General features: G+C 31.1%; 5 protein-coding genes and 1 long non-coding RNA gene across 8 annotated transcripts; 3 read left to right on the top strand and 3 right to left on the bottom strand.

The window, feature by feature from the left end:
• Positions 1–15: 15 nt before the first annotated feature.
• Positions 16–1,633, bottom strand: LOC126924719 (uncharacterized). The gene is made up of 4 exons (XR_007713629.1): positions 1,513–1,633; positions 811–1,001; positions 556–736; positions 16–461 (listed from the first exon to the last, which is right to left on the bottom strand). It is a non-coding gene; the product is annotated as an uncharacterized LOC126924719 (long non-coding RNA).
• LOC126924692 (uncharacterized) lies at positions 294–3,083 on the top strand. The gene is made up of 4 exons (XM_050739456.1): positions 294–399; positions 636–1,055; positions 1,549–1,849; positions 2,255–3,083. Exons 1-4 carry the CDS (start codon positions 341–343, stop codon positions 2,675–2,677), a joined length of 1,203 nt encoding a protein of 400 aa, XP_050595413.1. The 5' UTR covers positions 294–340; the 3' UTR covers positions 2,678–3,083.
• A 426-nt stretch (positions 3,084–3,509) lies between these two features.
• LOC126924701 (39S ribosomal protein L39, mitochondrial) lies at positions 3,510–5,409 on the bottom strand. Of its 3 annotated transcripts, XM_050739489.1 has the most exons (4): positions 5,311–5,409; positions 5,040–5,113; positions 4,701–4,863; positions 3,510–4,578 (listed from the first exon to the last, which is right to left on the bottom strand). In XM_050739489.1, exons 3-4 carry the CDS (start codon positions 4,709–4,711, stop codon positions 3,603–3,605), a joined length of 987 nt encoding a protein of 328 aa, XP_050595446.1. In that variant the 5' UTR covers positions 4,712–4,863; positions 5,040–5,113; positions 5,311–5,409; the 3' UTR covers positions 3,510–3,602. The 3 variants fall into 3 exon arrangements, with proteins under 3 accessions (XP_050595446.1, XP_050595444.1, XP_050595445.1); XM_050739487.1 differs by lacking the exons at positions 5,040–5,113; positions 5,311–5,409 and adding an exon at positions 5,147–5,304; XM_050739488.1 differs by lacking the exon at positions 5,311–5,409 and having other exon boundaries at positions 5,040–5,247.
• Positions 5,410–5,460: 51 nt separating this feature from the next.
• LOC126924716 (DNA-directed RNA polymerase III subunit RPC10) lies at positions 5,461–6,266 on the top strand. The gene is made up of 3 exons (XM_050739514.1): positions 5,461–5,615; positions 5,733–6,080; positions 6,235–6,266. Exon 2 carries the CDS (start codon positions 5,752–5,754, stop codon positions 6,076–6,078), a length of 327 nt encoding a protein of 108 aa, XP_050595471.1. The 5' UTR covers positions 5,461–5,615; positions 5,733–5,751; the 3' UTR covers positions 6,079–6,080; positions 6,235–6,266.
• A 16-nt stretch (positions 6,267–6,282) lies between these two features.
• On the top strand, positions 6,283–7,021 carry LOC126924707 (threonylcarbamoyl-AMP synthase). Its single transcript, XM_050739497.1, has one exon. The coding sequence runs from the start codon at positions 6,283–6,285 to the stop codon at positions 6,997–6,999; it is 717 nt and encodes a 238-aa protein (XP_050595454.1). The 3' UTR covers positions 7,000–7,021.
• Positions 7,022–7,504: 483 nt separating this feature from the next.
• On the bottom strand, positions 7,505–19,678 carry LOC126924682 (protein Lilipod). The gene is made up of 9 exons (XM_050739422.1): positions 19,322–19,678; positions 11,191–11,455; positions 10,690–10,793; positions 10,498–10,624; positions 10,368–10,436; positions 10,152–10,281; positions 9,718–10,066; positions 9,393–9,624; positions 7,505–9,135 (listed from the first exon to the last, which is right to left on the bottom strand). The coding sequence occupies exons 1-9, from the start codon at positions 19,379–19,381 to the stop codon at positions 8,897–8,899; spliced, it is 1,575 nt and encodes a 524-aa protein (XP_050595379.1). The 5' UTR covers positions 19,382–19,678; the 3' UTR covers positions 7,505–8,896.
• Between the last annotated feature and the right edge of the window lie 758 nt (positions 19,679–20,436).

Genomic DNA, 20,436 nt, shown 5'->3' with positions numbered 1-20,436 from the left:
AATTTTTACCCAGAGGCAACATTTAATTAGCAAAAAAGAGTAATGTTGTAACGAGAAAATATATGATTAATCGTTTAACAGATCGCTGACGACGTAAAAGAAAGAAAAAAGGAACACAAAGAAGCGCAAAGTAGCATCGACATCAAAGGGAAAATTTGTTTTAACTCTATATTCTTTTTTAATGTTCTAATTTTAAATGAACGTGAACAAGCGACCGAAAATACCAATTATAAGATGCGATCAATATCAGGGATCGCGGAAAGAATCAGAAATATCCACGTTAACAGAACAAAGTTGTCACGGCTATGCATTGGACACGCTTCCGCCGGAAGTTTTGGAGATGATTCTTCGGTTACTGCCTCTTCATGATGTTGCCACTTCCGTCCGTTTAGTTTCTAGGTAATTTTTTTAAATACCACCGTTTTGTATCAATATCTTCTTTAATTTTAGATTTTTATTATCTGCGTCAAGAAGAGAAATTTTTATAAAATATGCCATCCCATTTTTTTAAAACTAATAACATATAATGTTAAAAATAATAATTACGACTCTCACCTTTTGCATATTCCATGCTTTTTATGAGTAAAATATTCCAACAAAAGAAGATAACTCAAACTCACTTTTGTCTGTATCAGACACTGCTCAACGGTTGCAGCAGCAGTTTTAAATGCCGCCTTTCTGATGGCTTGCGCGAAGGTGGATGGTATAATAAAGCGCAACGAGAACGTCATGAAAACTACAAAAACGGACGCTGAATTATTTGCCTGTAGCAAAGCTTTAGACGCTCTAGAGCTGATTAAAGCACAGTACAAAATGCTACGAGCCGTCACTTGGAGGTATACACATCCTCCGACGAAGCAACAAAAATTTCCAAGGCTTTGTTTCTACGCTGGTAGTCTGCTCGACAACCTGAACGAGCTACTTAGTCAAATTTCAAAGTATCACTCGTCCATCATCAGTCCTCGTACAGCAGAATCGACTATCTCTTCTTTTATAGCCATCTGCAAACGGTTCATGAACTTCTTTGAAAAAGTCTCTGAACGCAGGGTGAACAGGTGAATCATTTCGTAAAAGAGTACCGATTATAAAAATTACGATCAGACTGCGGATATTTGTGCAATACTTTTATGAAGATAATTAGGAAAATGAAATCTAGTATTGATACCGAATATCATAGAGAGTACTGTACTCTAGACATTTTCATATATTTTTACATGCATTCTGTATATATTTGCAACTTTAAATTCACCCGTAAATGCATTAAATTCAGCAGTCTATTTGTAATGTATTAAGTTGTGGAAAAAATTTGCAGAGAAAGTTAAGAAAAATTTAACTGAAATTTCACCGTTATCATCTATAACTATACGAGTGATTTCTTGAAAAATTTCTCATCTTTGTTATTAATTTCAGTGAAAGCTTCTCTCTATCTCTTTTAATATATGTATAGATTTTTTTTTTAAATATAACAATTTTTTTAATATACGTTATCTTTTAGAATAAATATATATTTACGTGTTAAAATATCACGCGATAAAATAATATTAGTAGATCGGCCCTGATTTCCGGCTGCAAGATCGTAGACGTTCTGGACTGTCTCGTAGAAGGTCGACAAGTACTCTTTTTCAAAGTATTGACTAACAAACGAGATACCGGGAGAATTGTCAGCATGAAATTGAAGTACACAATGAAACGCGCTTGGTTCACCAGTCTAGATGTTTCCAAAAAGGCTGAAGAGAATTCTTGGAGAGACGAACAACGTTTCATGTATCTTCGATTACGACGTCTAGTAGGCAGTGTGAACGAACACCTCTTCGAGAACTTGCATTACGAACACGAATTACTCTTACAGGTGACATTTACATGTACAACAAAAATAAAACAATATATATACAAACAATTTCCTTCGGCAACATTATTGATACATTATAACATTATATTGATAGATTCATGGTCAATCTCTTAAAAAATTATCTTTTTTAGCAATAAATCGAAGTAGTTTTTACGAATTATTGGAGTAAGTAAATAAGATGAGATAAATTCTTGGTAAATATTGAATAATTTTTACCTACTTTTCATCAATAAAATAAAGTTTGTCTTTCGTATTAAAAAATAGCACTCTTTTTACCGGTCAATACCAAATTTTTCTAAGTATCAAGTAGTAACATATAGATTACTAACATTCATTATTGATTATACTATTCATACTGTAACAATGTATCAATAAATAACTCTAACGATGTTTCTTTCTTTATAGATTCCTTTGACACTCCCGTTAAGACCTCCGCCAGCTTCCACTTACTCAGGATACGGAGAATACGGTGGACGTTTCTTTTACTATGGAAATATGAACAAATACGCTTATGAGAGCAAATTCATGCAGACAGTAAGCACGACGAATTTAACAGTTGAAACGGAACAACAAGTTCAGAGGCCACCGTCTTTCGATTTAATAATCGAAGTCGAACTGAAATGCACGCCAGACCTGGCTCCACTTGCTGTTAGATCGATATTAAGATCGGATGAGTTCGAAACTTACGAGATGAAAGTGTGCAGGAATCAGCAACTTTACTTGCAAATGAACGTCACGTGTCCAGCATCGATAGCTAATAGATTACCCGGTAATTTTGTGTGGGAATTGCATAGTCCACGACGTGTACTTATGGTAGAAGATGTATAGTGAAATCATAAATTAAAACATAAGTTGAGGTCACTAATTAAATAAGCATATCAATTGATCTAATAGAAGAAATATAGGACTGTATACATTTAGGCTGAATGTAGATACATAATTAGTCTGAGAAAGTCTTAAAATAGAAATTCCCAAATTTCAGATTACAAACATTATTTATAAACTGATTTAAAATTTTTGTCTACAACCTTGCATTAAAATTACATTGTATTAATGATTCGCAATTATTTCTACTTCATAGTAATAATTATATTAGTGAACATTAACCTGTAGCTGCAAAGAAAAAACTACATATGTCTAATTTGATATTTTATACTCCTAATAAGCTTATGTTGCTAATTTAAGTTTCATATTTCCGCTTAGATTTTCTATTATTCTATTAATTCCCTAATATTAACTATTTATATTATACTATTCTATTAACCCCCTTAGATTTTTTATTCCTTAGAAATTTCTATTTCAATATTCAAAATTAATGTATGTTCAAGCTTGACTATTTTTATGACCTCACTACTTATATATGTACACCTCTTCTACCAAGAGTATGTTAAAATTGGTGAATTATCACAATTTGTATATTAAAGTATTATTAGTACTATGAAGTACTGTAAACATACATGCGCATATACACATACAAATGTATACATACACACAAACGTGTATATACATACATATATATACATTGATACTATATAATTATACGTCTTATACTAATTTTTAAGACACTAGCTATATACTCGTATATATATATACAAGTACAACATTTAATAGTAGGTATTGATAAGAGGTATAATAAAGTACTCTACATATATGTCAATGATTAATATTTGTATAAATGTGTTTTATTGTAATTACGAAGATTCGTACCGAAAGTATGCATTTTTATTTACACTATATATTTGGCGTACTAAGGTCAGTTTCTATCAACAATTTCGGTACTCGCCTCCTCGTTATCTTCCTCGAATAAGGACGACCATGTTGTAGTGTTCAATTTTCTAGCGCGATTTTCCAATATGCCATACGCATATTGGTTTAAAAGAATTCCTTTGGGAAGTGCTACACCTTGAAATCTATACAGATTTTCCTGCTCTGAAACTTTGTGGACAGCAGCAATTGTACAACGTCCTATCAACGAACTGTTTCCTAACATAGGTCCTTTACTAATATCTATATGATTATTGATTCTATACAAAGTAATTTTATTATTGTTACTGTTTCCGATTTCTGGTATTTGTGACATTTTAATAGGGTTATCCTGGAACATGTCAAGCGCTAAACTTTCTGAAACCTCTATCCTATCTATAGGCAATTCCTTGTTTATCAGCTTTACATATTGAGCAGATAAGGCACGCATTTCTTGATCTGTAGGCTTCCAATCAGCCAAATCAACATGCGCATCATATATAAAACTACCTGATTTTATGACTGGTATGGGAAAGCTGTGTAAGTGAACTGTTATATCTGATTTAAAGGCCATATCTATAACAGCACCCAAAATAAAAGAACAAGTTCGCCAAAAGGCTGCATTTACTATTTTGTTTTCTGGGCTAAGCAAATTTAAAAGCTTTAATTCACAACTTTGTAATAGAGGTCTGTTCATGTCCCACGGTAACCCATCGACCATAGCAAGAGCAGACACTTTAGATACACCTTCAGAGATATGTTTTGCACAATCTATAGGGGTTGATATACTTTTGTTCATTATAAGTGTTATGTCTTCTACAGATGATTGATATTTAACTTCTATCTTTTCAATTCGTCCCACAGTGCTTCTTTGTCTTTTCTTCTCCTCTTCAAATAACGAATTTCTTCTCTCTTTTGCTTCAGTTTTTAATAATATACTTTTATATCTTGATTGTATGTTTGATATTAAGCATAGATTTTTACAACTGAAATACACATAAAAGAAATTATATTAAAAATTACAATGACAAAACAAATTGTAATTACATTAATACATGAAAACCAACATTTTTTTAATAATACCGGTTAAAATAGGTTACGTACATACCGTTGAAACATGTTGAAATATATATGTGATAAAAATTTCACACAACTAGTTTATTCTTCTCAAGACGGCGTCACATATATATTCAATGTTGTGATTTTATTTTATTCGTTTTAATAGTTAATTAATTAAAACATCGTTTAAACAATGAATCAATCATTCATGACTGAAAATACAGAAATAGTAAAGAGAGATTATATATTTTTTAACTTAATTATCTTATATATTTGTTTACCAAAACAATTTTGAGACAGAAATAGTAAAGAGAGATTATATATTTTTTAACTTAATTATCTTATATATTTGTTTACCAAAACAATTTTGAGATTTATTAGTACACACAAAAAATAACCAAAATAGAGGAGAGAATAATTTCATGCCCTTTTGTGTAAATTATCCAAATTTATCGAATGTAGCTGTAAATAAAACACTTTTTTCTGTTCTATTACCTTTTCATAAGTTATTTATGTATATTAAATATTTTGTTAATAATATTTAATATATATTAAAATCATCACTCATATAAACAAGTATATAAAGTTATTTAAAATATGTAACAATTTTTATTAATAATCAACTACATTAACAAAAGATTTGCAAAGACGACTCATACTGCAATGTCGCGAGGCAAAAGGCGCATACACATATGATTTCGTGTGAATTCCAACACTAACCCTAGTACAATCTGAATGTTTGTAAAATAAATTTTTAAATTATAAATTAAGTATTAATTATCATTCCTATCATATAGGAAGTCACTATGCAAAATAAATACAACTGTCTATAGTAATTAAGCTATTGATCATTACACATAGATACTTGTTCTAATATCTATACAGAGTGTGTTTGGTAATGGCGTATATATGTTTTGGATCGGAGAAGAGCCTATAAAGAACAGTAAAACGACTTATTTTCTAGGTAGTATTACGAAAATATGTTTTAGTGAATTCATTATTTCATGTTATATGTTTCATTCCCATAAATTTATAAATAAATAAGCAACGAAAAATATAGTTTGCTCTTCTAATGATTCAGCTGGATCTGTATTTGCACGATGTTGATGTTTTGCCCAACATGTGGCAATGTGCTTCGAGTAGAAGAAGCTGTGGCAGGATTGCGTTTCGCGTGTAACACGTGTCCATACATATTCAATATCGTGAGAAGAGTAAGCAGTCGTACGTATCCAAAATTAAAGGAGGTTGATGATGTATTAGGTGGAAGCGCAGCTTGGGAGAACGTCGACTCTACTGAAGAAAGATGTCCAAAGTGCTCTAATCCTAGAGCATATTTCATGCAGATTCAAACTAGGTCCGCCGACGAGCCTATGACAACATTTTACAAATGTTGCAATCCTCAATGTGGTCACAACTGGCGCGACTAAAGGTATTTTATAACCTCTACATACACATAATCATGTACATAAAAGTTTTATACAGTGTCCAAATATTTTTGTAATCCATTGTATTTGTGTATCATTAACTCTAGAACTGACACTGCTATCACTTTAATTAATAAATTTTCCGTTTTAAACATACAGTGCTATTTCTTACTTGGTGGAAAGAGAACGATTTCGTATACAACAGAAATGGGTCCAATGAGTACTTTTCTAAATTCAGCTCATGAAGAAGTAGAAGCGCTAAAATGGCATGGTAATCATTGGATGTGCAAAGGAAAACGAACCTTAGCAGTAGCTGTCGCATTATTACAGAAAAATGAAATTATAGCAGTTCCAACAGATACGATATATGGTTTTGCTTGTCTTGTATCAAGCACCAGTGCCATTGAAAAGCTCTACGAAATTAAAAAACGCGACGTAGATAAGCCATTATCCATTTGTGTTAATAACTTCAAAGATATACAAACATGGGGTGTTGTAGATCATGTACCAATTAGTTTGTTATCTTGTTTATTACCAGGACCATATACCATCATTCTCAAACGAACCCCTGCTTTAAATCCTGCTCTGAATCCTAATCATGACACGGTAGGCATCAGATTTCCAAATCATAAATTTATAAGGCAGGTAATCGAAGTAGCAGGACCTTTAGCGCTAACAAGTGCTAATATAAGTAATGAACCCAGTTGCATATGTGCTTCGGAATTTGAAAATTTATGGAACAAATTAGGTGGAATATTTTATAGCAGTAAAAAATTTGATAAAGCGAGTAACTATTTTAGACGAGGATCAACAATTATTGATTTAACCGAACCGGGACGTTACAAAATTATTCGTTATGGAATTGGGGCAAAGAACGCTGAAAATAGGTTAAAACTGTACAATAAAGAATATATTTCCAATTAAATCTATCATTGTGTGATCTTAACCATTTGAGTTCCAAGCAGCGCGATCGCGCTGCTTAGATTTTGTGTTGAAAAGAAAAGAAAAATTGCGCCGCTAGTTTCTCTTCGCAATCGATTAAGACAAGCGCTATCGCGCTGTTCGGGATTTTTTGACCTTGTATTTTCAAAGACCCCTGAGACTCAAACGGTTAATGTTACCTATACGTATAAATATAAGATATAAAAGATAAAAAAATATATTTTGATTTTTATATATTTAAAATGATGAATAATGTAACAAAAATAAGGATGAGCACTTAAATTAAATATTAAATAAAAAAATAAAATAATTGATAATGTAGATAAGTTATACTTTTATTTCTTGTAAAGTCTAATCATGTAGTATTATATTTCATGAGTGTTATGTACATACTTCTTAAGAACAATGATGTACTAGGAATTCAAACTTCAGTTTTTTATCCTTCATATTCAAAAAAAATAAAAGAAATATCCTCTTGCATCTGAAGTATGTTAAAGTTTCCTCCATCGTTTTTTTATTTACGTAGCTATTAATATGTACAAAGAATCCTCAAATCGAGAATTCCAATTTTATAAACAAATCCACAATATATGTGGCAATATATTAACAAGTATTAAGCAGTATTTTATATCCTGAGATACTGTTCTGATTAAATGTGTTAATAATTCGTCAGTGAGTATATCCTAACTGTTTTCTGTTTCTTAATAATATTGTATTGTCTCTTTGACAAGATATATATCACATAATATTGTTGTAAGGTATTGTTTCTTTCGCATATTAAATGTGAAACACAATCAAGAGATAAAAATGGGTTCATTTTCATTTTAAATTAAATAAATAATTTACTTCCTTTTTAAAGCACTAGATTTCAGTAATGAACTAATAGACAAATCAGTCAAGATGATAACATTTTAAGATATTCTGCATATTATCATCCATGCAGTTCGTATGTATCTTAAAATGCATATTATTACAATTCGTTACAAATGTATTTACATTCGTAAATTTTTAACAAACTCGTGACTACTATAGAAGTCATTTGACAAATATAAATCGATAAAATGCATTCAAACGCGATTATGAAATTAGGACTACCACAACACAGTACAATGTACGCGTGATTGTATTTCTTATACGTATTATCCGGTTATATCGATCGATTAGGCACGTTTAATGGCCTGTATATACGGCATTTTTCTATTTGAAGAATGAAAACTTATCATTTAAATTTCTAAAAATGTATTCTAAACGTTCATTTATGCTTAACTAACGCATTCGTGCCTTGATGTGTAGATACACATTCAAACAATAACCATTATTTAGGAAAACGAATTTTAACGCTTTTCTTTCATTCTCAGAAATAGTAAAATAGTAAAAAATTCTATATTGAGAATTTTTTTATTCGCCGGACACCCGCACATGCGTGTCTTTATCACAATACTGCGTTGTCTTTACATTGAGTTTACATTCTAGGTAAACTCACTTATATATAAGATTGGTATGTATATGTACTTTCGGTAAATAATTATTAAAATAGTGATCATATAAATAATTAAAGTAACTATACGTACACATACACATACACATACATGTGACGAACATACTCGACGCGTGTAATTGGCCCACCGCTCTAATAACATCCAATTAAATTTTCTAAACATATCCTACAGAGCATCACGTGTCATCAAAATTAAGACAGTGTTCCACGATTACACAATTCTAAATATACTTATGCACACATACACACGGTCCAATCACTTTACACATTTATATAATTAATATTATGTGAATATAATTATTTATCGTTAAGTTCCATTTCGCTTGCTTTTTTTTTAACGTAGAATATTTACTTTTTTTTCTGCTTACAACGTAAGTCAGTCTAATCTTCTTTTGTAGAAAACATCCCTAAAAAACTTTTTTTACCTTCACACTTAAAGATTCCTATCAAGCTACTCCTTAATCTGGCATAAATCTCTTTGCGAACGGTCGCTGTAAACTTTGTCACTAAACAACCAATCGCCGCCGTAGCGAAGATTAAATTATAGAACAGTACTAGTTCAAAGTTACCAAGCCATTCGATTCGACCGAAATCACCGAGCAGATCAAAGTTTGTCATACCTGAAATAAAAGATACAAGAACAGTGAAAAACCAATACAAAATTAATAACAAGCTTATTTATTTGGGTTCGTTATCTTCTTTTAAAAGAAGTTCTCATCTTTTAAAAGAAAATAATTTTTAGGATTAAATATATACTTTAGTCACTTTCTTAAATATTAAAAAAATGTTAATGAGATTAATTATATGTAAACTAATTAACTAATTTATCATATTTTTCCGGTGTGGTTTTCATTTATTAAATGGGGGGTATATTTACCTAATATTCGAGATAACAGTGGCAATGCTGAACTCAGTACAAGAAGAAGACCGCAATTTGCGATAAGGTGAGTAAGTGGCATGGAATGAAGTCGTGGTCGAAAGCTCTTTACACCAGGAAGTGTATATAAACCTATTGCGCTGGTAGCAGCTAGATACAAAATTACTGCTACTTCAATTGTTGCTCCAATGGGACCTAGTTTCGACAACGAGCTGATCCCCAGAGTGAATTGCTAAACATTTATTAAATGTGTCAATTTTTCTCAAAAAGCAATTCAATAAACAAAGTTCGCTTATTTTAATTTATATCTAATTTATATACTAACCCTTGTACTCAAAGGCAGTGCTTTAATACCGATAAGCAATTCTAAGGTATTTTGAACTGCTAGCAAAGCTGTAGCAGTGGAAAATATAAGTAATGCCAGCATTGCCAAAGGATATAACAAAGTCCTTCGAACCCACCAGGTTCGCCTTTGCTGATCCAGAATACTTCTACGTTTCTGAATATCTTCCAAACGCTGAGCCAATCCTCGCTGGAGAGCACCGTTCCTTAAGCACATCAAGCTCGGATTTACATTAAGAAACTCGTCATCTTCGAGCACTAAACCATAAGTTGGTATTGACATAGGCACTGGCGAAACGTATGATTTTCCGGTTGCTTTCGCGTGTTGCAGTCTATATATATAATAAAGTTTTTATGAAATAATTATAGATGTGTTCATGAATTTGCGGATGATGGGAGTAGAAACCGATACCTGACCTTCTACGAATACAATCTTCCTCTAGCCTGTACGCGAAGAATTCTTCATCTAAATTCTTTAGGAACTGCGGTTTTACGAGAAACGAACCAACTACTCCGAATAATCGTACAAATCCCATTGGTGTACATACTGCAAATTATACTTTTACTATTGTATTATTTTGATATAGGTAATGATATATATACACACACACGTAATTATTTGGTCATACTTACGCAATAACATAACAACTCCAACAAAAGAAACGCAAGAATAAAGAAAAGGTAAATAGTAACTCGATACATCTGGAAAGTTAGGTTGATGGTAATTTTTGTATATCTATGACTTAAAAAATTTTTTACTTACTGAGCAACGTATGAAGACTTGATTTTTGATGATCTATGAGTGCTGATAGAATATATGTCATTCCTAACACAAGTGTTCCTAATAAGCAAAGGACTGTCACAGTTTCATAAACTCTAGCCATTACGCCCTGTAATGGAAAAATTATTTTTTTAAAAAGTACTCGATATATCAGGATTAATTTTTTTATCTTACCTTTTTGTAGCCAACAAATCCTTCTGACTCCGTGAACAAGTATGCGAACGGTAAAAATACGAAGAGAGATAAATTTGAAAAGAGGAACACAAGATTCCATAGACCTAATTGTTGAATAAAACCCAATTACAATTATTTTATATAAAAAACGATGAGTGTTTTTTTTTTAGATATTTAAATATTAAAAAACAAAACACACGTAATATTTAAGAAAAGTATAAAACAATCATACGATATGAGCATAATCAATGATAATAATAATAATATACATGTACAGTCAATAAAAAATATACATAAATAAATATATCGATATTATAAATATTGCTCATTAACATTAGATGATTATCCTGTATTTCTGTAAAACATTAATTTGTAATATTGTGCAACGTTGAAATATTAAAAAAAATATAAAAAAAAAAGAAATTCCCTCTATGTTTTCCAATGTTTGAAAAATTAATTAAATGAAACAAGAAGTTTAATTTTTATAACTGACTCATATACCTTGAATAAGCGAACTATTGAGCCACTTGACATAATAGCTGTTCGGGTACAAAATCAGCACTTCGTTGCTTGCAATTGAAACCGGAAGCAGCAAGGTTGCTCCAACGGAAACAGCCAGAGCAACGGTACATAACCAAAGACTGATCTTGTAGACCGTCGCTTCATCTTCATCCACGGAAAAATAATCTTCGCGGTCTTTTCGTCGAAATTTCGCGATTAACGCGTAGCTTGAGACGTAGAGGACTAAGAACAGAAGGAAGAATATCTGAAACAGCCATAAAATGTTTTCTCTTTACATTTTTATACATTAAGCAAAATTAATTAATATACGAGTATGATTTCTCTGAACTTATCATATCCGAAACTATATTCAGATTATATTGAACTCATTGTATTCTTCTATTTTCTAAATAATAAAAATGATCTCATCGATTTATCAATATTTTTTTTTTTTTTATTTATTAGAATATTTACAATCAATTCTCGTTGAGAATTTTCAATAACTTCATTTGGCGTGATACAATGACATGGTTTATAATAGTTTATATTGTTGATTCTAGTAGGATCTAAGGATTTAATCTAGAGGGTATTTTCTTTTTAGTCTGCGGATCTGGTCCGTCGTGTCTAGTAGTTGGGTGACTAATGGGTTGTGGTGGTATATTTATCGATATATGTACATACATATAGAAAGTCGTCCTTAGTAAACGGTATATCACGTGACTCTGTCTTTGATACAGAAAATGTTCAAATATAAAAGAGCAATTAATTTGATAAATTCTGCAGAACTATCTTCTGTATGATTATCATAACAAGATGGCCACATCTTAACAGATTAAACGACATTAAAACGACAGATAAAAACACTCGACATTACATCATTATGATAATAATTATCATAACACGTTATTCAGTGTATTTATTGACCGTATACAAAATACACGGTTTACATCGAACCGCATTATCTCGAAAGAAAAGTAGTATACTAACTCAAAAATTCTGTGATGCGTGACTTTGAATGAACATTGCGTTTGTGTGCAACTCATGTGGCGTAACGATGTGAATCAATTTTCTAGTGTACACGGAATCACTTTGGTAACGACCATGGAAACCGGCGCTACGTGTTATTTAAGAATCGTGATCGATCGAACTGCGAAATATTAATAACGACGTTCGACTTGACTAAACTCTTCTCAACTATTGTTCTAGTTTCTACAAAGTTTAAACCTTTGATATTTAGACATTGTTATCACGTCGTGACATAAATTATAGTTCCGATTCGATAAGGATAGGTTATACTTCTGTATAAATATTTAATTTCAATTCCAGCATAGTTCTATATGAAAATTTAATTTCTATTCCAACTTTAGTCTCATTTCTTCAGGGATCACTAAATATGTATAATATCCCGATATTTTACATTTGTCACGGTGTTAGATAAGGTGTAAATAATTGCGTGTATGAATAATTAACACGTAATTGGTATTACGATGAAAATATTATGATGGCGCGGGGCCATCGGATTTTTTGATGACTATGAATTTTGGCTAGGAAAGTTGCTAACGGGAGATATCGTACCTGAGAAAAAGTGACAAAGTAGTAGACAATAAATTTAAGGAACACACGAAGTACACAGATGTTTGTTTAGGTCTGAAGGACCTTAACTATGAAAATGCCAAGATTTATGGTGGGTCCTTAAGACTATTGAGGGTATGCAATAAGGCTGTGTAGACATCTGGCTGTCATCTTGCCTAACTGTAAGATCCTTAATAAATGCACCTTGGTATGTAGAAAATAAATTAAAAATATATAAAACGATCATAAAACCAATCTGGACGTACGGAATACCATTATGGGGGACGGCAGCAATGAGCCATATAAACAAAATAGAGGTAATACAGGCTAAAATCCTTAGAACAATAGTAAACGGACCTTGGTACGTCAGAAACAAAGATATACGGAGGGACCTGGGAATCCCAACGGTCAAGGAAGAAATTAGCAGATACTCAGAAAAATACAAATCAAGAATAGCAACACACCCAAACCGGCTAGCTGCGGAAACGTACAAAACCATAAACATGGACAGAAGACTAAAAAGGAAGCACCCAGCAGACCTTATAAAGGACATAACCTAGCAAACACGAGGATGGTACCCCGCTGGGGGTAGCCACCAACATGCTAATTTAACTGTTAAAAAATTCCACCAAATGTCCAAATTGGACAAATTGTGAATTTTAATAAATAAATAAATAAAAAAAAAAGAATACAGTTAAAGAAGAATAAAGAATACAGTTAAAGCGACCCTACAGTTAAAGAAGAAATATCCAAATGCAGTAATAAATATAACCTAAGAATTAACAACCACCAAAACCCACTAGTTACTCAATTACCTGACACGATGGATCAGATACGCAGGCTAAAAAGATATTACCCTCTAGATTTAAACATTAGACTCAGCTAGAATCAAACATACTTATTATACACGTTATAGTACCACGCCAGAATAATTTACTTATAATTCTCAATGAGAATTGATTGTAAAATTCTTCCAAATAAAAAAAAAAAATCTTGCCCGCGGCGTGGGGTCTGGTTTGTGTAGAGAGTCACCGACTCTAATTATGTAATAGTACATAAGATTAATAATTATGTATATATATGTAAAATTATGCTTTTAGAATGTCGGATTTAGTCCCTACAAAGCGCAAAATAGAAAATGGCGTATACAAACATATAGCGCATAGAATAATGCACAATGTGTAGTAAATGATAACCAGTGTTGTGATAAACGCCATATTGGCGTGCTAGAAAGAGAAAATTGATCAAGGAAATTAATACACAAGTGCAAGCATAAACACTATAAAGAAAGAATGACCTTCAACCACGTTACCATGTTACACCTGTTTCATCATATTTTTTTTCATATTCGAATAGACATTCATGCACTTTGACGATGCTTTATCTCGCGTTATGTTTCACATTGTATCCAACAGAGACAATGGGTCATATGATCTTAAACATTGATTATAAAATCGATCCATTTACAGATGAGATAATACTCGATGCAAAATATGGTAGAGCAAGAATTACATTTACATGAGAAAAAATTATTGTCTCCTGACACGATAAAATGATGTGGAAATCAGCTATAGAACGTCCAGAGTTAAAAATAAATACCGAGATCAGCTGTAGCTTTACAAGTGTAACCGTGACGAAATGATGAGCTGGACACATTCGATGACGTCAATGTTAGATCGTATTTTACGAACGTCGAAAGATCTTTTACTCTCCACAGTTACGTAATACTTACGTACAGATAGGAATTTATAGGTCGTAGAAAGAAATAATCCATAAGTCGATAGAATTTTGTAAGAAAGATCATGGATCGATAAAAGTTTCAATCAAGAACCGAATCTAAACGTTATTCGCCTAAAACTGTTCTACATACAAATATTTAGCAAATTGCTACCGCCTACGATCGCAGTAATTTTATTGCAATACACATAGCAGTAGAGATATAAACTGGTCGTTTCACGAATTTTGAGGGACAGACCATTACATTAGCCGGAACTTCCGGTATAATACGCTTCCTCGTGTCCCTCTTGGTTATTGAGCACGCTAGCATTAATTTTCCATTTTCTCCTTTCCCCCCCTGGTGTGTTATGTAATAAGTGAATAACGTTTCCTTTTAAACAATACACGAACAGTGTACACGCTGTTATAGGAGTAATGCCGAATCGATATCAGGGTTGTTATTAGCCAATGTCAATTGTATATCGATAAGTTATCGGCCATAAATTTATATCGATAAAAATGTTGAAATACCCCGCTTAAATTGATGAAAGTATTAGAGAAGATACCCTTGATCACTTGAACTGATATTTATGTATCTGTGAGAAGTTTAAATGTACAGAAAATATAGGAAATGTTCAAAATACTCATTATACTTAGAAAATTAAACAAATTTTTAATTCGGTTTATGAAAATATAAATTTGTATAAATATCAATATATATTTCTATTTATTACTTAACCATAATATTATCATTACCATATAAATATCAATATATATTTCTATTTATTACTTAACCATAATATTATAAGTAAATTAATATATTTCACGTTGACTATGTTCTTTTATTGAAGATTTGCCCTATTTTCGAAAACATAAGTTGTCCGTGAACAGAAATAAATTCCAATTATTTCAACGAAGATTGCATAAATAAAAATAAATTTCAAATTATTTTTATACTAATCTATCAAGCGTAATGTTAAGTTAGGTACCGTTCACTGATTTACCGATATGTTACTTTAGGTCATCAAGTATCACGATGCTCATAATCAAGCGAGGATTACGTTGAAAGTCAAATGGGCCAGAAAATAATCGCTAATACATAGTATGTATATACCTATGGTACATTGACCTTTTCTAAGAATAAAACCGTTTTCTCATTTACGTCTATGTATTTATTTTTATACTTATGTACCAGCTCTTATATTTGTCTTTTATGTTTCGTTTTTATATATTGTCAGCATTATATACACGTGTGTCCGTTAGAATGTACGATAGTAAACAAAATTAAACAAAATTAGTTCAAAATTACAGCTATGCACGCAACAAACAAATATAGTTTGATGTTTTCATCTAAAATTTATTTACACAGTGAAAAAAGAATGATATAACTTCGTATTCACATCTCACGCTTAAGCCAAACAGCATTTAATAGAACATAAAAAAAAAAATGAAAAGAAAACTGCATAACATATTTAATTTAAGAAAGGAGAAAATGGAAATGCACGATTATAATTATTTTGATTAATGCTGTACCTAAGCTTCTCAGTTGGCAGAGTTTATTCGAAAGCTGAGAATAGTAATAGCTCAAACAAGAAACATTTAAATATTTGTGAAATCTTATTTGAACTTAATTTAGAAACACCAATGTACTGGATAAGTAATTTTCATACATATTATCGGTCAGCACTCGGTAATAACGATAATTTGTGCGATTGATAGTTTTCTTGAGTTATCAATATGTATTAACGACGTCGCAGCTAACGGCATCTTAAGTTCAATATCCATGAAAGAGAAAGAGAAAGAGAAAGAGAAAGAGAGAGAGAGAGAGAGAGAGAGAGAGAGAGAGAGAGAGAGAGAGAGAGAGAGGGTGCATAAAAATGGAATGCACGATGAGGATGTACATTTTTAAAAACTTGCCCTTACAAAATGAACACGACATTACATACTAACAATAATATAATCAAAGGGAAAGTATAGTAGCAGATATAAATTAGCTTGATACGTTTCAATTACTTAACAGCTCAAATAAAGTTTGGCAGTTCAATTTTTCGTTATTGCATTCGCTATTGCTAATGCTATTGCATTAGTTCGAAATTAAGTGTTCAGTGATAAATGAAACAGATCTAAAGATTTTATTCTTTAACATCAAACGTAGCATAAGTACGTCAAACAAATATGATAATATATCAGCTTGAAATAAAACACAACAAAGGAAGATAAAATTATATCGTTTTAGAACGGTAATTTACGTGTCTTCGATGCAACATATTTTTAGCTTCTTATAGACCAAAAACATAGTCGACATTTTTAACAGAAAAGGAGTTTAACAGAAAAGGTGTGCTAGTCATTAAGGCGACCTTTTTTGTCAAAGTTATTTATCCTTTAGTAGAAACGACGAACGTAGAAATGGCAAAACGTAATACTTTCAAGAATGTTCCAAATTTACAACTTGTACAGTTAGCAAATAAGATATTGACCTCCATTAGTGAGCCCTCTATTGCTGTACACTATGTACTTATAACAAATAAAAAAAAATATGAAAGGATAAATAGAAAGGAACGATTCTTCTTAAGTTAAATTATATTATAAAATATACGAACGAAAGTATTAAACTTCTTACTTATTAAAATTTACTAAATAAAAGATTTTATTTAATAAATATTTAGTTACTACTTTCATTTTAAGTTAAAGATAAGTGGAGCAAAGTATTTGCTTAAATTAAATTATATCATTTATTAAAATATAGATTAGAATAGATAGATTATACATTCGGATTAAATAGAGAATATACATTAATATCTTTTCAAGTATCGCTAAAAATGCGTGCAACCATAAATAATATTAAAATTGTAATTTTTATATTAGATCATATTATATATTTCCCAAGTGTTAAAATGGGAAAAAAGGTCTATATTAGACTTTTAATGGAGTTTTTCGAATATCTTATCAATAACGCCAAGGACGCTTATATATTTAACTGAAATGAGCAAGTGACTCAATCAATGGCACATTAATGGAAGTATCCTAGTATCCTAGAAAGTATCGAATGGTTTGCAAGTAGATCGTGCAACTATGTTCAAATGGGACAGACGTGATCGTTGAAGCAGTTGAAGAAGCTGCATAGTCGGTTGGAAACCGCTTTTTTTTATCAGCCAAGGTAGAAGGAAAAACCGGTCAGAGATCAGAAATAATGCGTGGTCAACGACTCGGCGGGAAAGTATAGAGAAAGAATTTATCGCGAAGAATGTATTTCCACAACATTCCTCCGTGCATTGACTAGAGATGATCATCCAATTATGTGTATTAAACAAAGAGTATAGAGTCAAGGGCAGACGGCAGACATACTAGGGATAGTCCGTGCAACATCTATACATAGCCATAGACGAAACCTTTCGGTACAATGTATGTACATATAATGACCGACGAAAGTATTTAGAAAGTACATATGTACATAGAAAACTTTCATGTATATATTGTGCGTGTTATATAAAACATTTTACAATTTTATTAGCGTTCTAATCAGACACAACTGTCATAATTTTATTATATTAATCAAATTTGGAACCAACCTGAAAATATAGAAGTTACTGCACTTAAGCATATGCAATAAATGTTAAAATAAGTATCGAGGATTATTATCATAATATAATATGTTTAAATATATTTATGATTTCTACGAAATATATGTATGTTTTATGTTTTACGAATGTAATCATGATAATAGAATCTCGTTACAACGCTAATAAAATTTGTAGTATAAATATGTATATTTCATATAAAACACATGATATACTCATAAAAAATTTCCTCTAGTATTTTCAGCAACTGTACTTTGTGATTCTTGTCGTGACAATAAGCACGTAATATCTTTAGATATTTATCTTAATCCGTTAGAAAAACCTGCAATTGCACTTTATTATTAACGGATTTACGTAAATTGGTTGCCGGGGAGGAGGGAGGGAGGATAACGTTTATCTTGGCAACTGTACAACTTTAATTTTTCATGGAAAAATTGATAAATAAACATGCCAAAGTCCTTGTAAAATACAAACTGATGCACAATTGTGTGATTAAGTGTTACTAAGAAATGCCATTAGAAACTAAATATGACAAAGAAAACATCACTTTTATGCAAATATATATAGTAATCTTAATACCAACACAATAAACATGCGTATGTAGTAATATTAAAAAAAAAAATTTTAGATATTAGAGATATTAATTAAATAGTGAGGTCTTACAGTTATTTTTCTTTTTTACAACAAAAGTCTCCTATCAGCTAAAGTATAGGTGATGTATGTGCACCGTGTGCATACGTGACTAATTTCTTTGATTTTGTTCCCTCCTTTTAAATTTTCGTGTATGCGAATTGCTTAAAATTTCGATATAAAAAGACAAGTTAGAACATCAACGTATCACATCAATTCATTACTCTATTCTTAGAAATATTTGATAAAATTACATTAATACCAACATATATATTCAATTTCTATTTCTTTTCTCAAACTAAACAAAAAATGAATTTTAATATTAATATTATATTGTATTTATCCTGATTTTCTTGTTCTCTTTTTATGCTTTACAAGATGTACAATTATAAAATATAGAAAGAGTTTTATTCAGACGGGAAGATGAAAGGTTAGGATTTATTATATCATTTTTAGCTTTACTTTCGTACGTTAAAATATTGGTTATCGAAAGAAATATTGAATTTAATCGCGGGGAACGTGGCGATTTCCTATTTGCAGGAACGTCCCAAGAAACTTCAAGAACCCTCCATTTTGATGGGAGGTCAATAAACAAGGGGCTTAATATGGCTAAAAACATTATGATTTTTACTCACAATATTCTCCCGTACTGTATTATGAAAAAGCTGTTCTCTAATATCCGCTTCATCTTCCATTTTCACCTATTTGTCAGTGAACTTCTTTTGGCTGAACGTACTGTTGTCAGCAGCAGCAGTGACATTTTCTTATATCGATAATCTTCTCGTGTAACACACCATGCCCAGATTTTCACGACTGACATAGAACGTGCTCCTGTCTTAAGGCAAAAGCTTCTGTTCTTTCACGAATTAAAAGCACAAAACTATCGTTGCCATCTCTTTATGAAATGGATCACATTTCCTATCTGGTACTAAAATGAACAACACCAATCCTGGTCTATGGCTGGCAGCCTACTAAATACGATGCGTCGTTTCTGCTTTACTCGTAACCTGACATCTATATCTACATGTGCTTCGGCCATCCTCGTGTGTTATACGCACCAACGATACTTACCGACCGTTTTCTAGTTTTATTTTGCAGATCAGATTCAAACTTTTTACCGACAATTAACCTATTGACAAGCCTGTTATTAAAAACGGGATAGTGAAATATTATATAAAAGTTAACTAATTACATACAATGAAAAACGTGTATACTTATAGATTACTTTATTAAGATATAAAAGATGTATTTGAATAATAGATACCTATACACAATCTACAGTATTACTATATAAATTAAAGACGCACAAAATTTCTATAATTATAAAAAAAAAATAATTTGTAGAAATTAGAATATTTTATGTTTCTATCAAAAACATAAAATATAAAGTACATAAAATATAAAGTAAAGTGGAGATATAAAGTACTTTAATTTCCTCAAATTATCTTTTTCGTAGATTTCTATTTTAGTACATTTTCTATAACTTGACAACTTTCTATAACTTGATAACTTACTTTATTTACGTTTTGTAATAATATTGTGTTTGCACAACTTTAAACATTGCATTTTGTGTGCAATATTATGCATGGTCCTTAAAGTAGTAAATATAAGCTTATATTCAAGCAAGCTTGTATTAAAGTAATACAACTTTTATTACAACTTACTTATAAAAATTTACTTTGTAAGAAATCATTCAAATTTGTAAAAATTATACTGTTGTAAATTTATTGTGAACTTCGGAAGATATTGA

This window comes from Bombus affinis, chromosome 15, assembly GCF_024516045.1.
Source record: "Bombus affinis isolate iyBomAffi1 chromosome 15, iyBomAffi1.2, whole genome shotgun sequence".
NCBI lineage: Eukaryota > Metazoa > Arthropoda > Insecta > Hymenoptera > Apidae > Bombus > Bombus affinis.
This window is presented reverse-complemented; position numbering and strand designations above follow the sequence as displayed.

Excerpts from the sequence above, each read along its gene's own strand:
- LOC126924716 (XM_050739514.1), top strand. The coding sequence starts at position 5,752 with ATGTTGATGTTTTGCCCAACATGTGGCAATGTGCTTCGAGTAGAAGAA.
- LOC126924692 (XM_050739456.1), top strand. The coding sequence starts at position 341 with ATGATTCTTCGGTTACTGCCTCTTCATGATGTTGCCACTTCCGTCCGT. Across the intron at positions 400-635 it reads TCCGTCCGTTTAGTTTCTAG|ACACTGCTCAACGGTTGCAG; the intron begins GTAATTTTTTTA and ends TGTCTGTATCAG. Across the intron at positions 1,850-2,254 it reads AACACGAATTACTCTTACAG|ATTCCTTTGACACTCCCGTT; the intron begins GTGACATTTACA and ends CTTTCTTTATAG.
- LOC126924707 (XM_050739497.1), top strand. The coding sequence starts at position 6,283 with ATGGGTCCAATGAGTACTTTTCTAAATTCAGCTCATGAAGAAGTAGAA.
- LOC126924682 (XM_050739422.1), bottom strand. The coding sequence starts at position 19,381 with ATGGAAGATGAAGCGGATATTAGAGAACAGCTTTTTCATAATACAGTA. Across the intron at positions 10,067-10,151 it reads GAAGATTGTATTCGTAGAAG|ACTGCAACACGCGAAAGCAA; the intron begins GTCAGGTATCGG and ends TTATATATATAG. Across the intron at positions 9,625-9,717 it reads CACTGCCTTTGAGTACAAGG|CAATTCACTCTGGGGATCAG; the intron begins GTTAGTATATAA and ends ATAAATGTTTAG.